The 19,791-nt window shown below is 42.8% G+C and overlaps 2 protein-coding genes and 1 long non-coding RNA gene across 3 annotated transcripts; all 3 read left to right on the plus strand.

Annotated features, from left to right (window-relative positions):
* Positions 1–1,073: 1,073 nt before the first annotated feature.
* Positions 1,074–14,786, plus strand: LOC120670053. Its single transcript, XM_039950035.1, has 10 exons — positions 1,074–1,331; positions 2,100–4,965; positions 5,053–5,133; positions 12,169–12,321; positions 12,645–12,808; positions 12,884–13,031; positions 13,136–13,258; positions 13,680–13,767; positions 14,289–14,487; positions 14,519–14,786. Exons 2-9 carry the CDS (start codon positions 2,269–2,271, stop codon positions 14,465–14,467), a joined length of 3,633 nt encoding a protein of 1,210 aa, XP_039805969.1. The 5' UTR covers positions 1,074–1,331; positions 2,100–2,268; the 3' UTR covers positions 14,468–14,487; positions 14,519–14,786.
* A 172-nt stretch (positions 14,787–14,958) lies between these two features.
* On the plus strand, positions 14,959–15,513 carry LOC120670059. Its single transcript, XR_005673039.1, has 2 exons — positions 14,959–15,020; positions 15,171–15,513. It is a non-coding gene; the product is annotated as an uncharacterized LOC120670059 (long non-coding RNA).
* A 371-nt stretch (positions 15,514–15,884) lies between these two features.
* Positions 15,885–17,883, plus strand: LOC120695963 (subtilisin-like protease 3). The gene is made up of 3 exons (XM_039979152.1): positions 15,885–16,308; positions 16,435–16,532; positions 17,331–17,883. Exons 1-3 carry the CDS (start codon positions 15,914–15,916, stop codon positions 17,402–17,404), a joined length of 567 nt encoding a protein of 188 aa, XP_039835086.1. The 5' UTR covers positions 15,885–15,913; the 3' UTR covers positions 17,405–17,883.
* The last annotated feature ends 1,908 nt before the right edge of the window (positions 17,884–19,791 follow it).

The raw sequence follows: 19,791 nt of genomic DNA on the forward strand, positions 1-19,791 counted from the left end.
CGCCGCCAACCCAACCACACCGCTGCTCCAACAGATTGATTTTTCGCTTTTCTTTTTCTCATCTTATATGGAAATCTCCCATCACAATTTTAGTTTATTGGAGAGATGTGCTCTAGCAAATTGATTTTTCCCTTTCCCCTTTAATTCATGAGTGGCCAGGATCTTCTCATACATGTGGATCTTATGGCTAGGAAAGAATGGATAGAAAGGGAGAAGGAAAGGGATAAGGTGGAATTCCCCTTTAAAAAGGGGAGAGGGGAGGGAAATATAGGGGAAAGGGGAAAAGAGAAAATCAATCTGTTGAAACTAAAATTTTTCCCCTAAATCCCCTTTATGGCTAAAAAGTGGAAAGAGAAAAGGGGATAATCAATCTGTTGGAGTTGCTCTTACCTCTCCGCTTCGGGTTGCCGGGGCCCATCCGCCTCCAGTGTTCTCTACCAACTCCTCCGCCCCAACTCTCCAAAAAAAACTCCTCCGCCCCAGTGCCCCACGCTCCAGATAAGGCGATCTCCAACGGTTCCCTGGAACCGCCCCCACCGGAAATTCTCTCTAATGATTCCCCAAAGCTACCCTTATATACGATTCCTCTTATATATAAGGTGAGTTTCAACTCCTCTATATTTTAATCACACCGTTTCTTCACGATATTAATTCTGTTTGAGCCCTGTAACATAATGATAATGCGTATTATGACAGTACAAATACTGTATGATTTTTTTAAATTTAAAAATGATAAATAAATAATTTGTTAATGAGTGATAGTATATAGGGGAATAGATATGGATGGAATGGTTGGAAAGAAAAAGTTATAGGAGAAGAAAATTTTTGGAGGACTATAATAAAATATAGTAAATAGTACGTTTGGCGAGTTGGAGAGAGAATTGTTGGAGATAGCCTAAACGCCCCCGCCACGTCCCCACCCCGCACCCGACGGCGGTGACGCGGCGGGCACGCCACATCATTCAGGTGGGGCCCACCCCGCCCCCCTATCGCGTCCCACAGTGCTCCCCCGCCGCCCGCGTGAAGTCAGCATCCTTCCCTTTCTCCTCTCTCTCTTTCTCCTCCCCTGCCCCGCTGCAATCTGAAACCCCCACCTCCCCTCCCTTCTCTTCACGCTCCCTCCCAGCCCCAACCCCGCGCCCCGTCGCCGCCGCTTCATCCGGCCGAGCCCCTGTCCCCGCCGCTCCGATCGGAACCCTACCCGCTCCCGCACCCGGGCCCGTTCCGCCTCATCCCGCCCGCCGCTGCTCCCGTCGCCGCGCCGGCCCGGTCTTCTTCCGCCGCTGGAGCCGCGAATCCGGGCCCGCCTCGCCTCGTCCTCCCGCCCGCCGGTCAGTCCTTCTCCCAAGCCTCGATCGATTATCCCGCGGTAGCGGATTGGCTGCTATTGCTGTCAGCGGTTTCAATCGTGAGACAAATTTACCATTTCCGTAGCTCGGGGGGGAGAGCTTGCCGGGTCCCCCGGTCTGGCGCGATTGCTTCTCTCGGGGACCTGATGAATGTCGCGTGGGAGGGATTTTAAAATTCGGGGGCAGCGAGCAGGGTGCTCGGTGAGGTTTACTGACGAAATCTTCCGCGGGGAAGCTGAGGGAGCACGGTTCTCGCCGGTTGGTACGGTCAGCGCCGCCGCGCTGGGCGTGCTGGAATCTTAGTGTCTGTGCTACGGACCGTCTGATTTTCGCACTCCAACTCACGGGATAAATGGTATCTAGTTGGTTTTGTCGACCAGTACCTCGTTACTGCACTACCGCGGTTTTCTGTTGCACCGTTCAGTTTAAGATAGTCTTATCATAAACCCTCAACCAATCTGTGGGTGGAGCTTCTAGTCATCAGCATATTCTCACCAGCAACGTTTGTTCATGTGTCAGTCGCTAGTACATGGGGGAGCTCTAGAGCTTGCAAGTTTGTCGTGCTGCTGTAGTTTTTGGCTGAGTAGTCTTTTATCACCATTAACCCCCCTGCAATTCATGCTCTACCAGAGTACTCAGTCTGCTGCCACACACAATGCGGTGTTTGTTTGTGACCTAGACACTTAGACTGGTATTTATGTCTCATGATCCTTGCTAACAATAACCTTGTGTGCTTTTCTTTTGCTGTAGGTTCAACTACTTTTACTAGGTGCTCTGTGCTCTCCAACTACTGGCACGTTGCTTCGCTTTGCCTGATAAAAAAAGGATAGAGGGAAATGGACTGTTATCAGCAAAATGGATAGCATGGCAATGAACTGTGTATCCTGTTTCATCCATATACTTTAGACAAGAAAGCTTGATGGAACCTAGAAAAGATGATATTCGCTCTGCAGCCCAAGGTTCGGTGCGTGGATCCTCAAGCTCAGCATGCACCAGTTATCCCGTTCCAGAATACCCTGTCGCAGGCAATGTTAAGCCTGTCCTTAATTACTCAATTCAGACCGGGGAGGAGTTCTCTCTTGAATTTATGAGAGCTATACCCAAGAAGCATCCTGTTCCTGGTATGCCTCATAATCAGAATGTCACTTCTGGTGCTGGTCACAAAGATTCTAGAGTAGGCCTTGGTGCCCATCGAACAGGACCAGAGACTAGATTTGATGCATCAATATTTTTGACATCAGATACTCATCAAACAAATGAGATTGAAAGAAAACCTTTTTCTGAAAATGAAAACAGAAGAAGGCACATGTCAGGTACGTCAGTTTCACGAGTTCTATCCGGTGGTGGAAGTAGTCAGGGATTGTCTCGTGGCTATGCTTCTTCTGAGACCTCAGAAACTTCCAGAACAATTAAAATTTTCTGCAGCTTCGGGGGTAAAGTATTACCCCGACCAAGTGATGGAAAGCTTAGATATGTTGGTGGTGAGACACACATAATTCGGATTAGTAGGAACATTTTCTGGCAGGAGCTTAAACAGAAGACAACAGCCATCTATAATCAACCTCATGTTATCAAGTATCAGTTACCCGGTGAAGATCTTGATGCCTTGATCTCAGTTTCAAATGATGAAGATTTGAGAAACATGATGGAAGAATGTGGTTTCCTTGATAATGGGGATGGGTCCCAGAAGCTTAGGATATTCCTAGTATCATCTATTGAATATGATGATATGAGTTTCAGCCTGGGCAGTATGGATAGTGATTCTGGGATCCAGTATGTTGCTGCCATCAACGGGATGGATGGAATAGGTGCGAATTCATCAAGTGGGCAGGGTTTAGTAAATCCGTCCATTAATGAGTTCGATCAGTTCATTAATCTCAATATTGATAGTAGGCCGGTAAACTCAAGCAGAGATAGTTCAAATTTGCATGCAGTGAACGCATCGACTTTTGTGCCTTCAGATATGCTCTCAAGACCAATCCCATCTGCTGTATCTGGCGACAATAGTGAAAAATTGCACTCTTACTATAGCCATGGGATGCAGAATCTGAAGGGTAATTATGCTAATACTGCTACCAGTGAAGGATTTTATGACATTGAGGGCCAGATATCGATTCCTCTATCTACACCTCCTGATTATAGATATACATCCCAGTATGCTCCTTTCTCTGGAACTGCTTCACAGCGATCTTTTGATCAACAAGTTTATCAGGATGCTGAGAAGGAAACATCAACGAAGGAGGAAAAACGGGTTTCTGGTAACACGCCTCATCAAAATAATGAGCTAGATTACTTTCAATCGCTTGAAAATCTGAGTGGTCATATGGCGCATAATGATTCATCTGCTTCAGGAGTCCCCCCTACTGCTTCTGTTCAAGAAGGTGTAACATCTCTTCAACCAAGTGACAGTATGAAGAGCCTAGAGACTTGTAACGCACCAAGAGCTAGGTCGACAACACAGGGTTCAGATATCAGTGAAGATGATCGGCACTCTGGTGGAGCTTTTGCATCCGGCTGTTCTGACTTTCATGCTGACATGATAGATCACAGCTATAAGAATCCGCCTCCTCACCCTGGGCGAGTTTTTCATTCTGAGCGGATTCCAAGGGAGCAAGCAGGATTTCTGAACCGGCTATCTAAATCTGAGGATTCACTTAATCCTGAATTTCTAATTCGTCAATCACAGTCTGGTGTTGCAAGTGAATACATTGCAGAAAATACTGACTCTGCTTTTGAGGGGACTGAAAAACCAAATGTAGTTGCCCATGCAATAAATTTGAATGATCCAGCTGTAGATGATAGTCTGATACAGTTTGAGAAAGAATTTACCAATACTGTACAACAAACTTCGCCGTTTAGTGAGCAGCTGCTTGGTGAAAAGAGGTCCTCAGATGACACTAGTAGAAATGTGGAGAAAGTTGCCCATGCAGCTGAACAGGTTCTAGGAGGTAGACACAATGAGGAAACCTCTCAAGATGTAGAGTCACATAATCAGCCAGGATCTCGTTCTGCTATGCCACATCATATTAGTAGGGATGCTCCAAAGCCAACACTCCCAACTGATGTTGAATGTGATCCTGTTGTACCATCCACCAGCTCTGTGGATGTTTCCCACAAGGAACCTATTATCTCCAGCACACAGAATAGAGACATTCCTGATGCTACACAAAGGACCTCCCCTGACATTCTTTCTGATTTCTTTGCAAATGCTAACTCCGCAGCACAATCATCCAATCCTTTCATTGATCCTGTCCATAGCTTAAACATGCCTAATTATGAACCCCAGCGGTGGTCATTCTTCAGAAATCTTGCACAAAATGAGTTTCCACAAAAGGATGAGACACAAGATCTGGCAAAGATTGAGGAGGGAGCTTATCCCTTTGATAGCTTGGAGCATGATACAACTAATGTGAAGAATTCAGCTCCTCAGAATGATATTCATGTGGAGGGGCCTCCAGTAGCTTCCCGCATCAATGTTGATCCAAACATTTCACCACCAGGTTTTATCTCATCACAGATTGACAATCCAGCAGCAATGAAGAATGTTGAAGGGTTCCAAGTTGATAATCCTTTCACAAATATGCATGAAATGATGCCATCTCATCCTGATTTTGAGGTATGCATGTCTGGAAATAAGTCTGAACTGTTCTTTATTCTGTGATGTTGATAATCGTTAACTATGAGATTGTTTACATGGTTTCAGGAACAGAAGACTGAAGAGGCTAAAGCTGTTGGTCCAGTCATGGATGCTTCCTTTAAGGACACTGATTTTGAATACTTGCAGGTATAAGTGGTTTTTTATTGCAGAGAAGTTTATGCACTTTCCTTGTTGTGATGTCCTTCTACATATTAGGAGCGCTTGGTTGTATTCTAGAAGTACTATCTGCAGCAGTCATGCTTGTGTTTGTATTTGACATAGATCTGTATGTGGGCAAACAAGCATGTTTTTTTTTGGCTTGAGTGAACTCCAAAACTAATTGAAATGTAGAAAGTAAGGCAGAAGAAAAGTTTGAAAAATTTAGCTAAAACAATGGATCTGGTGACTTGCCGCTTATAATATGTAATTTGCTAAATCCAACTATATAAATAGAAAAAATTCGATTCTCGCGAAGAATAAATTCCATCTTGTTTGTACAATACTCTTTTATAGAATTCATTTCTATTTTTTAAACTTTGTGATGATTTTTGTTATACATGTGACTCAATATATGACATTTATGGCTCATAAATTGGCTAATGATCTTCACACTGGCAGCATTCATTAACGTTTAATGTTTTTTTTCCCTCAGAAAAGAACTTTTCAGAACAATTCTAGCCCAAAATGTCTCAATATGCTTATAGGGATAATAGATGGTTTTCTGAACAAATTTGCTGGTCAAACATGTTTGTTTGGTTAGGTTACCTGCCATTTCATTATATTAGGAAACTGTTAAGTAAAGTCCCTTCTTGTAAAGTCCTTGGATGGTTCATCGCATTTGCTGTGAGATCCAATACCATAACCTCTTTTGCCAAAGTAACCCCAGATTTCTTGCTTGATAAGAGGAAGTTCATCATGGTAAGCATGATGCTTTAAAGAAAAAGTTGAAATATGAATGCAGTGTCATTGTGTTAGCTGCAGCGAATGTGGCAATGTGATTGCACAATGTTTTTGTTCTCCTTTTTGCATCGTTGATAATGGCTTTGAGATCCATACCGTGGAGCACAAATGGTACCATACATTGGATCATGACTATTTTGTGCCTAGCAAATGTGTGGCATGTCATGGGTGGAATATCTCATTTGCTCCCTTTGGGTGGTTTCTTGTTCCAGTCAATCATGTTATCTTCGTCATCTAAAAATGCCAAATAGGCATAATTTCCTTAGCCATGCACCATAGCCTCTCTAATCTCATCATGTAGGGTATGATATCCCCATTCCACTATATATTCATGCTACCTAGTGTTAAGTTATTAAAGGTCTGTTTGGTTTCCTGCATGCCCCAGCCTGCATCGCACCGGCCTAGCCAGGCCCTCCTTAGCTAGGCTGTTGCCATGCAATTGCTCACCGTTTGGTTGCCTAGGTGCATGTAGCATGGCCGAGCAGGGAAATCGAGTTGTCCTTGCACCGCTGCTCTCTCCTCTCATGCAAAGCCTGCATTGCGCCGGCCTGGCCCTCCAGAAATGCTCGATTCCTACGTTTCCTACGGGCCTAGCCGGGAGGCACATCTTGCACTGCGGGAGCCTGGCTCAACCGTTGGTGCAGGCAACCAAACACACAGAAATCGCATGCCGAGAGCCTGGCCAGGCTGGAACCAGGCAATCAAACAGCCCCTAACCCCCAGGACTTGTTCATCCATGCTTTATCATGTCTCTAGAGTGAGCTTTCATGCAAAGAATAGAGAAGTGGTCATGTATAGATGTTAGACGTATTTATTGAAGAGTACCACCACATGCGTTGGTCCAAGCTTATATAGCCTAAAAGAAATTGGCTTGAAACTAGTCCTCCGGTCTTTTTAGATGTCGTATTTGCCTTGGCTACACAGACCAATGAGGTGATTAAATCCTCTCCCCCATTAATTCTGGCCTAGATTAATACTCTGGCTAAATTCTGCATGCCGGCATGCAAATCCCGTCAGGTCGGGCTCCCTGCATGCAAATCCATCAACCACCCGCGCTAACGCTTGCCCACTCGCAGACGCTGCGCGCTGGATGTAGGAACGAGGCGATCGCTCCTTAACTACTACGCTCGTCTGCCGAAGAGTTTCGCAACCTTACACAAATACGACATCCTTTTCCGACATTTTCCAAAAACGAGATACGACATCTTAAAAAATAGGAGTCGAAGATCAAGGGGAGACAAATTTAGTAAGTTAGAGATAAGGTATTTAGTATTGTTGGCTTTAAAGTTAAATTTGTTAAACTTGGTAGGTCAACTAGTGGTATCTAAACCCACAAAGATATCCAATTGTGTGCTAAGGGGGTAAAATAAGGTAGAACCCTCCCCATTTCACCAAATTTGGAAAAAAAAAACAAAACCGTTTGGCATGAACCGGGAAAAGTTTTGCTGCGGCCAAGACGGCGATGGTCCTTTAGCTTTTGCTATCACTTACTTTTGTGATTTAAACCCAAAATTGCTCCCAAGTTAGCAAATTTTTATGTTTTTATGCCGAATAGCTAGACCTAGAAATAATTAATTGTGCGTGCCAAGATGATGAGGGAGAGTTGGCAAGTCTCGAGCTAATGTGGATGACATGATGTGGCACAAAAAAAAATGTTATGCTGCATGTTTCAAAATTATCACTTTTTTTAGGCTGTAAACCTTAAACTCCTCCCGACTTCGGCATCATTGATGCTTGTGACATTGTTGTGGACCTCCTACCTCCGCCCCTTTTTGCTCCCTTGCCGTCATTGTGGTCGACTTTGGCTCCGGTGGCAGTGTGCTTCGAGCCACATAAGCACCACCCCATGCACCCATCTCTCTCTTTCTCCATCTAGTTTTGGTGCTCCTCTTCCTCAAGATCTAGCTGGCCGGCGAGCTGGACTCCACCATGGGCAGCAACTCAGCGCTTGTACCTGCCTGGTACTGCTACTAGCCACTGGATCTAGCTGCCTAGGTGCCCGGTGTCCCCTAGCTGCAGAATCCGCGCTCTCTGTTGAACCCTTTGCTCTCCCCTGTTCTTGACCATGTCTCATGGTTTGTATGGCCATGCTGTGATCTATGGGAGGGGCTGACTCTTCCCTAGCTGGAGCCTTGAGTTGTCATCAGCCCTCGACGACCTTTGCATTGTGAAATTTTCCATGCGACGAGAGTGCCAGCATCTTTTATCTCGCCTTGGACCTTAGCCAAGTATTCGCCATTGCTAGCTCTCACTTAGTTTTGCCTTCTTTGATTGGTTGTCGATGTCGGAGCATGTCAATGTTCGCTAAATTGGCTGGCTCGCTGAGAAGCTTGTGTCATGTTGCGGGTGACCATGGCTAACCATGGGTGATAGGCATTTCCTGTCAGTCCGTCACCTAGTTCATGGCGAGGACTGTTTCAAGGTCGAGGTTAATCCTTACCTGTGCCATCCTCTCTTGCCATGGATTTGGTTACCTAGGTGCTTGGTGTCTGTTTGCGAAGAGGGTGTCTTTGTGCTCGATGCACACTTGGGTGCTCCCTCGATGCAAAAATAGCAAGCATGGTGGCTCAACCTAATGATTGATGGAGTTACTCCTCTAAGGAGCATGATTCACCCCCTTTATGTTCTGTGTACATCTAATATGGTTGTTCATTTTCGTGTGGTGTGTGTCTATGCTGTGATTGTAATCCCTTGTAACTTCCTACTCCTTTTAACTTGTACCTTGATAACCGTCCTCGACTACGAGGATGGTTTGCTTATCGTGTAATCTCACTTCAAAGAAATGAAGTTGCTTAGGTGGGCTTTCGTAGCCACTCATAACTTGCGGACCTCGAAATCATCATCGTTGGAACCAAAGATGGCAGGGGAGGCCAATAAGGCTAGGCCCAAGAGGGATGACATGATGTTGAATAGCAATGAAATGTTTATGCCGCATGTGCCCTGTTGTGGTTATAAAATCATTGAAGGACATGACCCCTGGCGTGAAGGCGTGGAAAAGAACCTTTATTATTTCTAGTCGCACTTCCACAACCCTTTGCTAACGCAACTAGATTGAAAAGTCTTCTCCGATCCTTGAAACCATGTTGGTTGTTTGGGTGGAAAACATCCTATGTTTTATAATGGAAAAAGTCTATATCAGCCCCACCTATGGGGGTAGACTACATAACCCCCAACTTATGAAACAGTCTATATCACCCCCTGAACTTTTCAAAACCGGTCAAATTACCCCCTAAAGCAGTTTTGAAAAATCATAGTAAATCACAGAAAAATCATAAAATGGAAAATCCAATTGTGTTAGACTCCAAATGAGTAGATCTACACAATGAACATATAATATGGTATGCTTTAGTATATTATTTTTGTTGTAGCTTTAGATCTATGCTTTTCTTTATAGCTGTAAAAAAATGTACTAAATCATACCATATTATATGTTCACTGTGTAGATCTACTCATTTGGAGTCCAACACAATTGATTTTTTTATTTTATGATTTTTTTGTGATATACTATGATTTTTTGAAACTGCTTTAGGGGGTAATTTGATCTATTTTGAAAAATTCAGGGGGTGATATAGACCATTTCATAGGTTAGGGGGTTATGTAGTCCACCCCCAATAGGTTGGGGGGGGGTGATATAGACTTTTTCCTTTTACAATGGATTTTTCTAAAGGTTGTGACATGGTGTTTATTGACGTATCCCCAAGCGTGCTCACTTCATTGCTTTCGTGCACCTCCAACATCACTAATTTAGTTGCCCTCAATATTTTAAGCTGCAGTGTTCTTTTTCATCTCTTTGGTACTCCATTGTGTGTGATTTAGATCCGTGCTCACTAGCAACTTCATAGAGGATCATGAACCCATGATTCACGTAAGTCCTCTAGACAACTTCTAGGTCGACATTTGCACCATTTGCATGTGCTTTCGCCGATTGTGCAGAGACCAGCCAATGCATCAACTATAGTAGCTTCAAGGGGAGAATTCTACAACTCTTCATTCCAAACTACTCTTCACGTGATGCCATTTCAGGTTGTTTTTGGGCAAGATCACTAAACTGTAGTACCCTACCAGCCCAAGCAAATGAAGGGTGACAAGTTTGTTAAGCTCAGAGTAATTTGGAAAGTATGTTCCCATGTTGCCTCTGAAGCAAGCACATCAAGGGGAGAAGAGATTTAGTTTTTTTATTGTCATTTCCATATAAGTTAAGTTCTAGTAGTTCAATTAGTGGCACCTATAATGGCTGCCTTTTATGCACTTAGAACAAATCCAGACAAAAACACCCCTTCGAAAGAGGCATGTACCAGAGCATGCTGTCACAGTTAGGAGCAAGTCTAGATGTGGCTAGGATGGTGGTCAATTGCTTCACCCTATTCACAGATCGCTCCGCAGCCTTTTACCCTTGAACCCACGCCAAGCTAATGCTACTTTGCTTTAACAGTACCACACGTTATGCAGAGAGGTGGGCAGCTATAATTTTATTAACCCTATTTTGGTGATTCATTAGTAACTGTAGATAGTGTTTGTTTAGATTGTCATTTATATGTGTTGATTTTTTAGATACAGTCTATCTTAGAGGAGGTTGTGTAAATCTGACTAAGCAATAATTAATGGAGTCTCCTCTTCTTTCTAAGCTTCATCGCACTCAAATGTATTAATACTGGAACTTTTTTGTTATAAACAACTACCTTTTCTTTCTAAATACGCCATCTTTTTTAAAATGGAAATGGAAATAATAAATAGACACCAATCTAGGAGAAGCATGGTGTAGTGTGGCTGTGGCATTATGTGGAGTGTTTTTTGTTTTTTCTTCTATAAAGCAATGACACCAGCTCACCTGCGTGTTCGAGGGAAAAATAATCATGCCACGCTGTTGGCAGTAATATTGAAAAGGTGCTTCAGCAGAATCCATGAGAGTAAAGTGAATGTGTGATGCACTTGAGACAGTATGATTGAAGGGGAGTTGTCTCATAACTATTGAATATATGGGTTTTGGATGATTTCTTCTTTTTCTAGACATCGTTGAGCTAAAAGCCTGACACTAGCTTTTGTGTTTTGTACCCTAGCTGAAAATATAAGACTGATACTGGATACCATTTGATAGTCCAATTTCAACCCTAATGGAAAATAAAATATTGATAGTAGATGCGGTTTCAATCAAATAGCATCCAGGACTAAGCACCCATTCCGATAGGATGTTCAAAAGTTGTAGGTTCATGTTATTAGGGGGCACAAATAGTTGCTGTTTTCTGAAATTTACTAGCATCATCATTCCCTACTGTAGCGACAACAACATTAGTTGCTTTGCTTTTTGTAGTGTTGAGTTATAGTATTGCTAAAGTTCGGGAATTGCACATTGATTAAAAGGACAAATAAAGTTCAACTAGAAAGGTAAAACAAGTAAAATATCACTATTGTTTTTCCAAGATAATCTATGAATGTGAAGTTGTATGTGAACAAACCAGTTGTATGTGCTATAATTCATGTAAAATTTCGTTTTGTCTTTTGAACTTTATTGTATTTATATTTAAAGAATAAATTATCTTTGATTTTCATTACATGCGTGGAAGTAAAGTCACTATAAAGTACAGTATGTAGTTGCAGTTTAATTGTGCGCATTAGTTAGATAACCTGGCGCAATGAGATTAAGCATACACATATGGGTTCCTTAATTTGATTTTGCTGAGGCAAGATTCAAATTAATGATCGTGGTCGCCTAATTCCTAGCAGCTGCGCTAATGTAACGTTCTTTCTGGGTGTGTGTGCTGGGTGGGTTAGGCAGATGCCTCTTTGATCTTTCTTTGTACATAACACTTAATAAAATGATACATGGTTCTCTTGTGTTGCTAGAGAAAATTAATTTATATTTTCTTATTTGGTATTACTGTTTTGATCTGTTTCGAAAAAATCCATGTGACGAGTTGCATTGCTGAAACATTTTCTTGGTTTCTCACACACCAAACTGGTAAATTCAGTGGACTATAATGAGTATTTGAGCATTTAGTAATCTTGATGAGATACTATCCCCTTTTGTTACTGTTCCAGGATTTATAGTGTAATTATTTCTTTGTTTTCTGAATTTTTGTTTGTTAAACTACTCACAATGAATGCCATATTTTGTATTTAGAAGTCCAATGGTTGTGCCTGGTATATTGATGTGCTGTACACTCATTTGATTAATTTCTTTATGAACTATCTTATTGGAGTACTAAACATAGGAACTCTTCACAGATCATCAAGAATGAAGACCTTGAAGAGCTTAGGGAACTTGGTTCAGGTACATTTGGAACTGTGTACCACGGAAAATGGAGGGGAAGTGATGTAGCCATTAAGAGAATTAAAAAAAGCTGCTTCACAGGACGGTCTTCAGAACTAGAAAGACTAGTAAGCTCCCAAGCACCACTTCTGCAGATCTGCAATTTCAGATTTATAGCTATTATTTTGGTAGTAATGGAAACTGTGGCAATAGATTGGATGAGAGGTTGCAGCTCTGTTGCAACATAACAACTCTTTGACCACATTAGGATCTTATTATGGATGCTATTTGGCAATGTTATGTGTTCACAATTGCTACAAAACTAGTCATGTTACCACATGGCCAAATGCTGATTGATATGCCCCCACTTCCACCATGGCTCAAACTAGCCCACTAACCTTTGGCTGACACCTGGTTCATCAAAATTTACTTTCCTTGTTTGGTTGTTTAGGCACATGAGTTCTGGCGAGAAGCTGAAATTCTTTCAAAGCTTCATCATCCAAATGTTGTGGCGTTTTATGGTGTTGTGAAAGATGGGCCAGGAGGTACATTGGCAACTGTGACTGAGTTCATGGTTAATGGCTCACTTCGGCATGTTTTGCAACGCAAGGACAAGTAATTGCTTCCTGTGATTATTTTGATTCCAATTATTCTTTACTGCGAGTAACAAAGTGATATCTTATCGGACAGATATCTCGACCGTCGTAAGAGGCTTATCATAGCAATGGATGCTGCATTTGGCCTGGAGTATTTGCACTCGAAAAACATTGTGCACTTCGATTTGAAGTGTGATAACTTGCTCGTAAATCTTAAAGATCAATCACGTCCCATATGTAAAGTGAGCATCACGTCCATCTATAGTGTTATTGCATATCTGTTTTGTGCATATTTCTCCAATTACTTTAATGCTACTCTTACGGTGAATTTATTATTTCTGTACAGGTTGGTGACTTTGGCTTGTCCAAAATAAAAAGAAATACCCTGGTTTCAGGTGGTGTGAGAGGGACTCTCCCATGGATGGCTCCAGAATTACTCAATGGAAGCAGCAATAAGGTGTCGGAGAAGGTAAAAACATAATTCCTTGGTTTTCCATCCGCAGTTAAGGGGTATTTGGTTTGAGGAATGAGGTTATCTATGATTATCTCACTCAGATTTTTGTTTGGTTTGAGGAATGGAATGGGTTGATCTATCACTCATTCATCATATTTTCATATGCACATGATTAGTATAAACATGGGAAATGGAATCATCCTACCAAAATTTAGGGGATCAACTCATGGTTAATCATCCAATCTAGGATGAGGTGATTCCTCAAATCTAACACCATTACTGTTCCAAAGTGGTTCATGATATTTGCCATCCACATATGGTGATCCTTTATCTTTCTATATTCATTTACTTGAGAAGCTATAATATCCATATCTGCTTCAGTTTTGTATATATAGAAACGTTACATTTAAGGTGCTGTTTGTTTCCACTGGTACAGGTTGATGTATTTTCCTTTGGTATTGTTATGTGGGAAATCCTCACCGGCGAAGAACCATATGCCAATATGCACTATGGCGCAATTATAGGTATACAGTTCATCACCTACACTTAGTCCATGAATTGTTTCTTTAAACTTGAGAATGTTCCTGGTGGTTCCTATGTTTTTTTTTCTGTTAAGTTTGAGAAAATGGTCTTACCTGAGTCATCAACCCCGCCTCATTTCACTTTTGGAGTTGGGTTTGGGCCAGCTTAAATCCTATGTTGTACTAGCCATTGCTGAAACTGTTTCCATGGCACTAGCCCTGTTAAAAAGAGGACTACTTGACCATTAGGATCTTCATCATTTTTCCTTCAGTATTTTTGTTCATTTGCTCATTAGTCAAACTGTTGATGGGATTATATAAAACATGGATTGAATGCACCGCTTTGTCTGCCACCTTCCGTCTTTCACCCTGGTTGCCCAGATTATTCTGATTTATTCTTAAACTTCATCGTGTCGTCTGATGAAGCTCCTCCATGTGTGAATTTATCCCTTTTCCCAGATCCTAGCTTTTTTTGTTCCTTCAGGCGGTTAGCACAGGAATAACTTTTGGAATTCCTTTTGCAGGGGGCATTGTAAACAACACACTGAGGCCACCTGTGCCAGCGTCATGTGATCCAGAGTGGAGAAGGCTCATGGAGCAGTGTTGGGCCCCAGATCCGGCACAGCGCCCAGCTTTCACAGAGATTGCTGGCAGGCTTCGGGCCATGTCGGTTGCAGCGAATCAGGCCAAGGCAAACAAATGAGATGCAGGTGGGGGTTCTCCAATATGTTGGGGGTTCTCCTCTTTTTTTTTTTTTTTTTTTTTTTTTGGCTGGAGAGTAATACATATACATGTATGTTATAGAGTGCTGTAAACATTAGTCCATCATTTATACCATCTCATGGGCTGGACTGTATCCGACAATATACTGGACTCGGTTTGAAGGTTGTGATGTGTAAAGTTTTAACTGGAATTTGTTGAATGGTTATTGGCATGCCCTCCCTCATAAACAGAAATCAGTGTTTGTTGTAATATAATCGAAACTGTGAATAACAAGCTCCATACATCGCCTTTGATCTGAATTAAGTGTTCCTTTACAAAAGAGTGTATAGAAAGCTTCTTTATTACACGATTGGTCCTGCTGTGCAGTCTTACCGAAATCACCTCATATATTCTTGAGTCTATGAAAAGTCAATGCTGACCGTTTCTTTTCGGAGACCGAGGTGACTCATAAATGATGAATCTTATCTTGCTCTACCCATGCCGGCCCGTGATTCTTGTACATGTGCTGCACTTTATACACTTGCAGAAAATAGGTAAGTTGTGACCGTGCAGAATCGTGTTCTTTCTCTTTCTTGTAAACTGAAGCATGCAATGGGCTACAATTTTACTTGGGCACGGCACATGCGTGCCGAACAATGGTTAGGTGCACGTGCGGTGCGTGAATCAGCAGCTCGTCTGTGTAGGGTTGGCCGTGCGCAAGAGCAAGAACAGGACACCCTAGTGACTTTGTTCCGAGCTATGCGTCCGGGAGGAAGCAAGGAATGGCGAAACTTTCAGCTGGTCTCTTGGTTTAATTGAAATTAGGCGAACGGTACGGTTGCCTAATATGTGATGTGGATCATGAAGTTATTTGGAGTATCTATCTAATCTCACTTAACAAAGAAAAAGCTTTGCACTCACATGTGCAATTGCTTCCAGTGATACGGTCCAGTAGTTGTCACCCAACATTTAATTCTTGATGATTAATGCCGATAAGAGGTCATGGGATCATATTCCACAAAAACCTTAAATGTAAAGTTTACCTAATATCTGATGCATATTTTCTACTCACATCTGCAGTTCATGCGAGACTTTTGACCATCAGCAACTTGTAGAATTAATCCAGTTCATGTCATAAATTTATCAAATTTTATAAAACATATTTTAGTACAGTAGAAAATTATGATGAAGGCATACACTGACGGGCTAAAAACTGTTCCAAACGATGCTTAGAGACTAATTAAAACTGAGAAAACGCATTAAGAACTTTAAGAGTGACCAGGATTGCTTCGGCCGGTTACCTGCTCCCCGTCTCATTTTTCGAACCCTAGACAGCCCATTTATTATTTTTATTTTCATCACAGAATTAGCACTGTAGTGCGTGGCTTCGTCATCTGTCATCTGTCATCTCAGCGACTCAGACAAAGAAAAGGAGCGCCCGAACAAGATGCCGCGGTTATATAAGCGGCCACCGGCTCCCTCGCTTCGCTTCCCTTCCCGCCACGCCCATCAGCAGCAAGAAACCAGCGCGTCATACGATCCGATCCCACTGCGCACGGCGCGCCACCGCTCACCGCCAACCCCTGTCCATCTGCCCCCGGCCAGCCCCTCTCGATCGCCGACGGCGATGACGCGCCCGCGCGCCGCGGCAGCCTTCCTGCTGGTCCTCCTCACATCCGCCGCCGTGTCCCTGACCACGGCCACGGCCACGGCCGGCGGCGGCAGGAAGGGCAAGCACGGCCAGCAGCAGGCCAGCGTGTACATGGTGATGGTGAAACCCCCCGCCCAGGGCGTCGACTGCGAGGCCTACCAGATGGGCATCCTCGCCACCGCGCTCGGCAGGTAGGGATCGCAAGGCGCAAGCTAATTATTATGGCATCAAACCCAGCCTTTATTTTCTTCTTCTTCTTCTTCTTCTTGTGGTTTTATTTGATTATTGGTCTCTTTAATTTGTTGCGAATTTGGAAGCGAGGCGAGAGCCAAGGCGGCGCTGGTCTACAGCTACAAGACGGTCGTCAGCGGGTTCGCCGCCAAGCTCACGCCGGCGCAGGCCGCCGCGTTGCAGAGTGAGTTCATCTCTGCATTCATGACGACGCGCTCTGATCTCTGCCTGGTTACTTTATTGTGCGGATTCATGGTGTCGGTGACGATGGGAGCCTCTCGGTTAGCGTGCGATAGAATCTTCGGCAAATGGTTGCATTACTAGAAAATCTACCACATGGTCAGCACATGATCGTGCCAATCCCTGTTTGACAGTTAACTAATGCGTAGAAGATGTTTCAGTAAGCCCTGTCAACAGATCTTAGTCAAAGGGGAGGGGAATCCTCTTGGCGGATTCCGAGGTCAATGCAACGCGCAGCTGAAAGTGCAAACCATTTTCAGACACGCATAGTATGTGTGGTTCCGTAGCTAAACTTTAAAACTCATGGAAGAAGGGGGCGTCTTCGTGGTAACTTAAACAAACTCGATGTGCTGAAAAGTGTTAACTTGAGTAGTAAAAACTGAACCTGATGAAACCTTCCTTGAAAGCTTCTCTTTTTTTCTTGCGCCTTTCTTGTCGAGAAGACAAGCATACTTTCGGTTTCCAACTCTGCAAGTCTCTCGAGGTGAAAAGAAGGAAAAGAAGGGACCACCACTAAGCAAACAACATAGTTAATAACGTTATCCTTGAATGCCCTCTGGTTGCATGAACATGCTAATTTTTTTCTTTGGGCGTGCATGAACATGCTAATTCATAAGGCCTCCAAACTTTTTTTTCCTTGTGTATGTTCCAACAAAATTCATGAAAATTTGTTTGCTAGCTTCCAAACAGGGGACACTGGGAACTTATTATATACTGACTTTTGTGCCTGTTTCTTGACCAGAGCATCCTGACGTTCTCCAGGCGCTGCCTGACGTGAAGTACACCCTTCAGACCGACAGCAACCACCTCAACTGAGTGTTTCAGCTCTTCAAACAAGACAATTAAGACACATAGTTCAGTTCAGTACTGTGATCTGTGCTTCACCAAGCATTACCCCGTAATATTTACGCGCGCGTGTGCACAGCCTAGGTGTCTGACAGTAGAACAAGCTAGTTTACACCACCAGAGGATTTGGTGTCATTGTTATACGATGTTCACTACACACGCCAAAGTATACGTCTTGTGTACTGCCGAGGGTAATTTAGTCGCCTCTTTTATAACTGCTGAATGTTGTAACTGTAAGCCCAATCATCAAGTGCCCTATACATAGATACAATCTGGTGGCCAAGAAGCATATTTGTCACCAAAAAACTTTGGCATAGTGATTGGAAGGCATTTGGCACCAGATTTTCCTACCTGTAATTCCTGCTGTGTTTGCATTGATAACACTGCGGATGTGCACGAGGCTGCACATGAGGGGACTGACAAGATTTCGGCCACATGTGTGGTTTGTGTACGACGAGAACCAACCAATGGCACATTTCAAGGCTTGCAAAACGTGCTACGTATTGATGATTGTCCTTTCATTTTTCATTTCTGGAAACCAGTAGCGACGTACTATTGTTTTCCAGTAAGGAAAACGATGTGCGTGTGTGTATAGTAATGATAAGATTTGTATAGTTTCTCTGTACCTGGAAGGAAGGAATTTTAGTCCGAGGAAGGTCCAAAGTGTGATCAACCAACCCCAATTTGCAGAGAGCAAGCACAGCGGGAGACTGAATTTCTGCAATCAGTAGAGTTGGTTAGTTATAGGCTTATAGCTGTCTAGCTGATGAACACTCACTGAAAGCTGATGTGAATTTTCACGAGCAGACGAGCTGAGGCCTGAGGCTGCTTTATCATAGGTTAGCGATGAAGTGATAGATTTTTGTTTCTCCGTACTTTTGGGGCACAAAGATACATTATCGCCTTCATGGAAAAATATCAGAAATTTCGGGTTTTTTATTTTTTTATTTTTAATGGAAAACAAAATTATAAAATTAATTTCTGCAGGTAAAAAAATTCAGACCCTACCGATAAAATTGAGATATCGGGTATATGGTCAAATTTCAGCTGATATTTTTAACTCTACTCCCACCCAGCCGAGCTACATGCATTCTATAGGCTGCAACTGCCGTCACAAGTGCCACGAACGAAGCAGCCTCAGTCATCAATCACATTGCCCAACCACTGTCCATCGGTTGCTCGCCATCCGTCAGAGATTAGGCAAACATTTGTGTGCAATCTTTTATATTACAGATTTCAGAACCATCAAGAGCAACATGGTTAATATTAATCTAAGACGAGGCACCATGCATTTTTGTTTAATCGGGCGTGCGCATTCGTTGAACCGTCCCACTAGATGTCCTGCCTGCTCACGCACCGACCGCAACGGTAAAGAAGCTACGAGGCAAATATGAAACAAGGTTGCTCTGAATCCGACGACACAACCTGAACGAGGCCTTGTCGTTATGCTTGCCTGACGAACTGCTCTCTTCTTGCCATGCCTGAACCTGAACAAGTCGCGAGGAGCGAGAACGCTAGGTTGGCGAGGGAGATAACGTTTTCCATTCAGGCTTGGGGTTGGGAGCAGCAGAGGGCCAGACCTAATTCAGTAGTGGTGATTCTAAACGAAATCCAGCAGCCGTCTCTACTCCTTTCGGCACGCCGAGGGCATCAGCGGTACGGATAAAGGGGGCTAAACGCTAAAGGTGGCAATTAAAAAGCGGCATGCCACTTCGGAACAAGGGAGTGTAGAGAGTGTCGTAGTAATTTGAATCCTGCCTATGTCCATTTTGTTGTATATGTGTGTGGTGCTTTGGGACAAACAAAGGACTATGAGCCATAGCTAATAAACAAGGAGTTTGGTTTCGGAGGGCTAAACACATAAAAAAATCTTATTATTTATAAATATTTAATAAAATTTAAAAATATGATCACAGAACTAATTGCAGAATTCCTAGTCTAATTTGCGAGATGAATATAATCATGAGTAAATCTATAAATTTTGATACTCATTTAATTGAAGGTCAAAAAAGCAGCCCACCTAATCAAGTGTTATTCTAAATTTACCAAGATTTTCGTAAAAAATTAGCATGCTTATGTTTTGGCATTCCAATAATTTAACATCCAACCTTCGGTCAATGCATAGGGAAGGTAGCTTTCCCAACAGTTGCCATGAAAAATTACGAATAGCAATCTTAGTGGTAGCCTTGTAAAAATAATGATTTAAAACCACTCTCAATTTCGCAAATACTCCCTTTGGACGATGGTAAATAGTAATTCCCAAAATGGAACTTCTCCACATATTTCATACAAAAAAATCTACAATATACTCCATCTTAAAATGTAAGACATTTTGTTTGGTCTTAAGTCAAAGCGAT

The sequence above is a fragment of the Panicum virgatum genome, chromosome 2K (genome assembly GCF_016808335.1).
Source record: "Panicum virgatum strain AP13 chromosome 2K, P.virgatum_v5, whole genome shotgun sequence".
Lineage (NCBI taxonomy): Eukaryota > Viridiplantae > Streptophyta > Magnoliopsida > Poales > Poaceae > Panicum > Panicum virgatum.

Excerpts from the sequence above, each read along its gene's own strand:
- LOC120670053 (XM_039950035.1), top strand. The coding sequence starts at position 2,269 with ATGGAACCTAGAAAAGATGATATTCGCTCTGCAGCCCAAGGTTCGGTG. Across the intron at positions 4,966-5,052 it reads CATCTCATCCTGATTTTGAG|GAACAGAAGACTGAAGAGGC; the intron begins GTATGCATGTCT and ends ACATGGTTTCAG. Across the intron at positions 12,809-12,883 it reads GTTTTGCAACGCAAGGACAA|ATATCTCGACCGTCGTAAGA; the intron begins GTAATTGCTTCC and ends CTTATCGGACAG.
- LOC120695963 (XM_039979152.1), top strand. The coding sequence starts at position 15,914 with ATGCCGCGGTTATATAAGCGGCCACCGGCTCCCTCGCTTCGCTTCCCT. Across the intron at positions 16,309-16,434 it reads CTCGCCACCGCGCTCGGCAG|CGAGGCGAGAGCCAAGGCGG; the intron begins GTAGGGATCGCA and ends CGAATTTGGAAG. Across the intron at positions 16,533-17,330 it reads GCAGGCCGCCGCGTTGCAGA|AGCATCCTGACGTTCTCCAG; the intron begins GTGAGTTCATCT and ends TTTCTTGACCAG.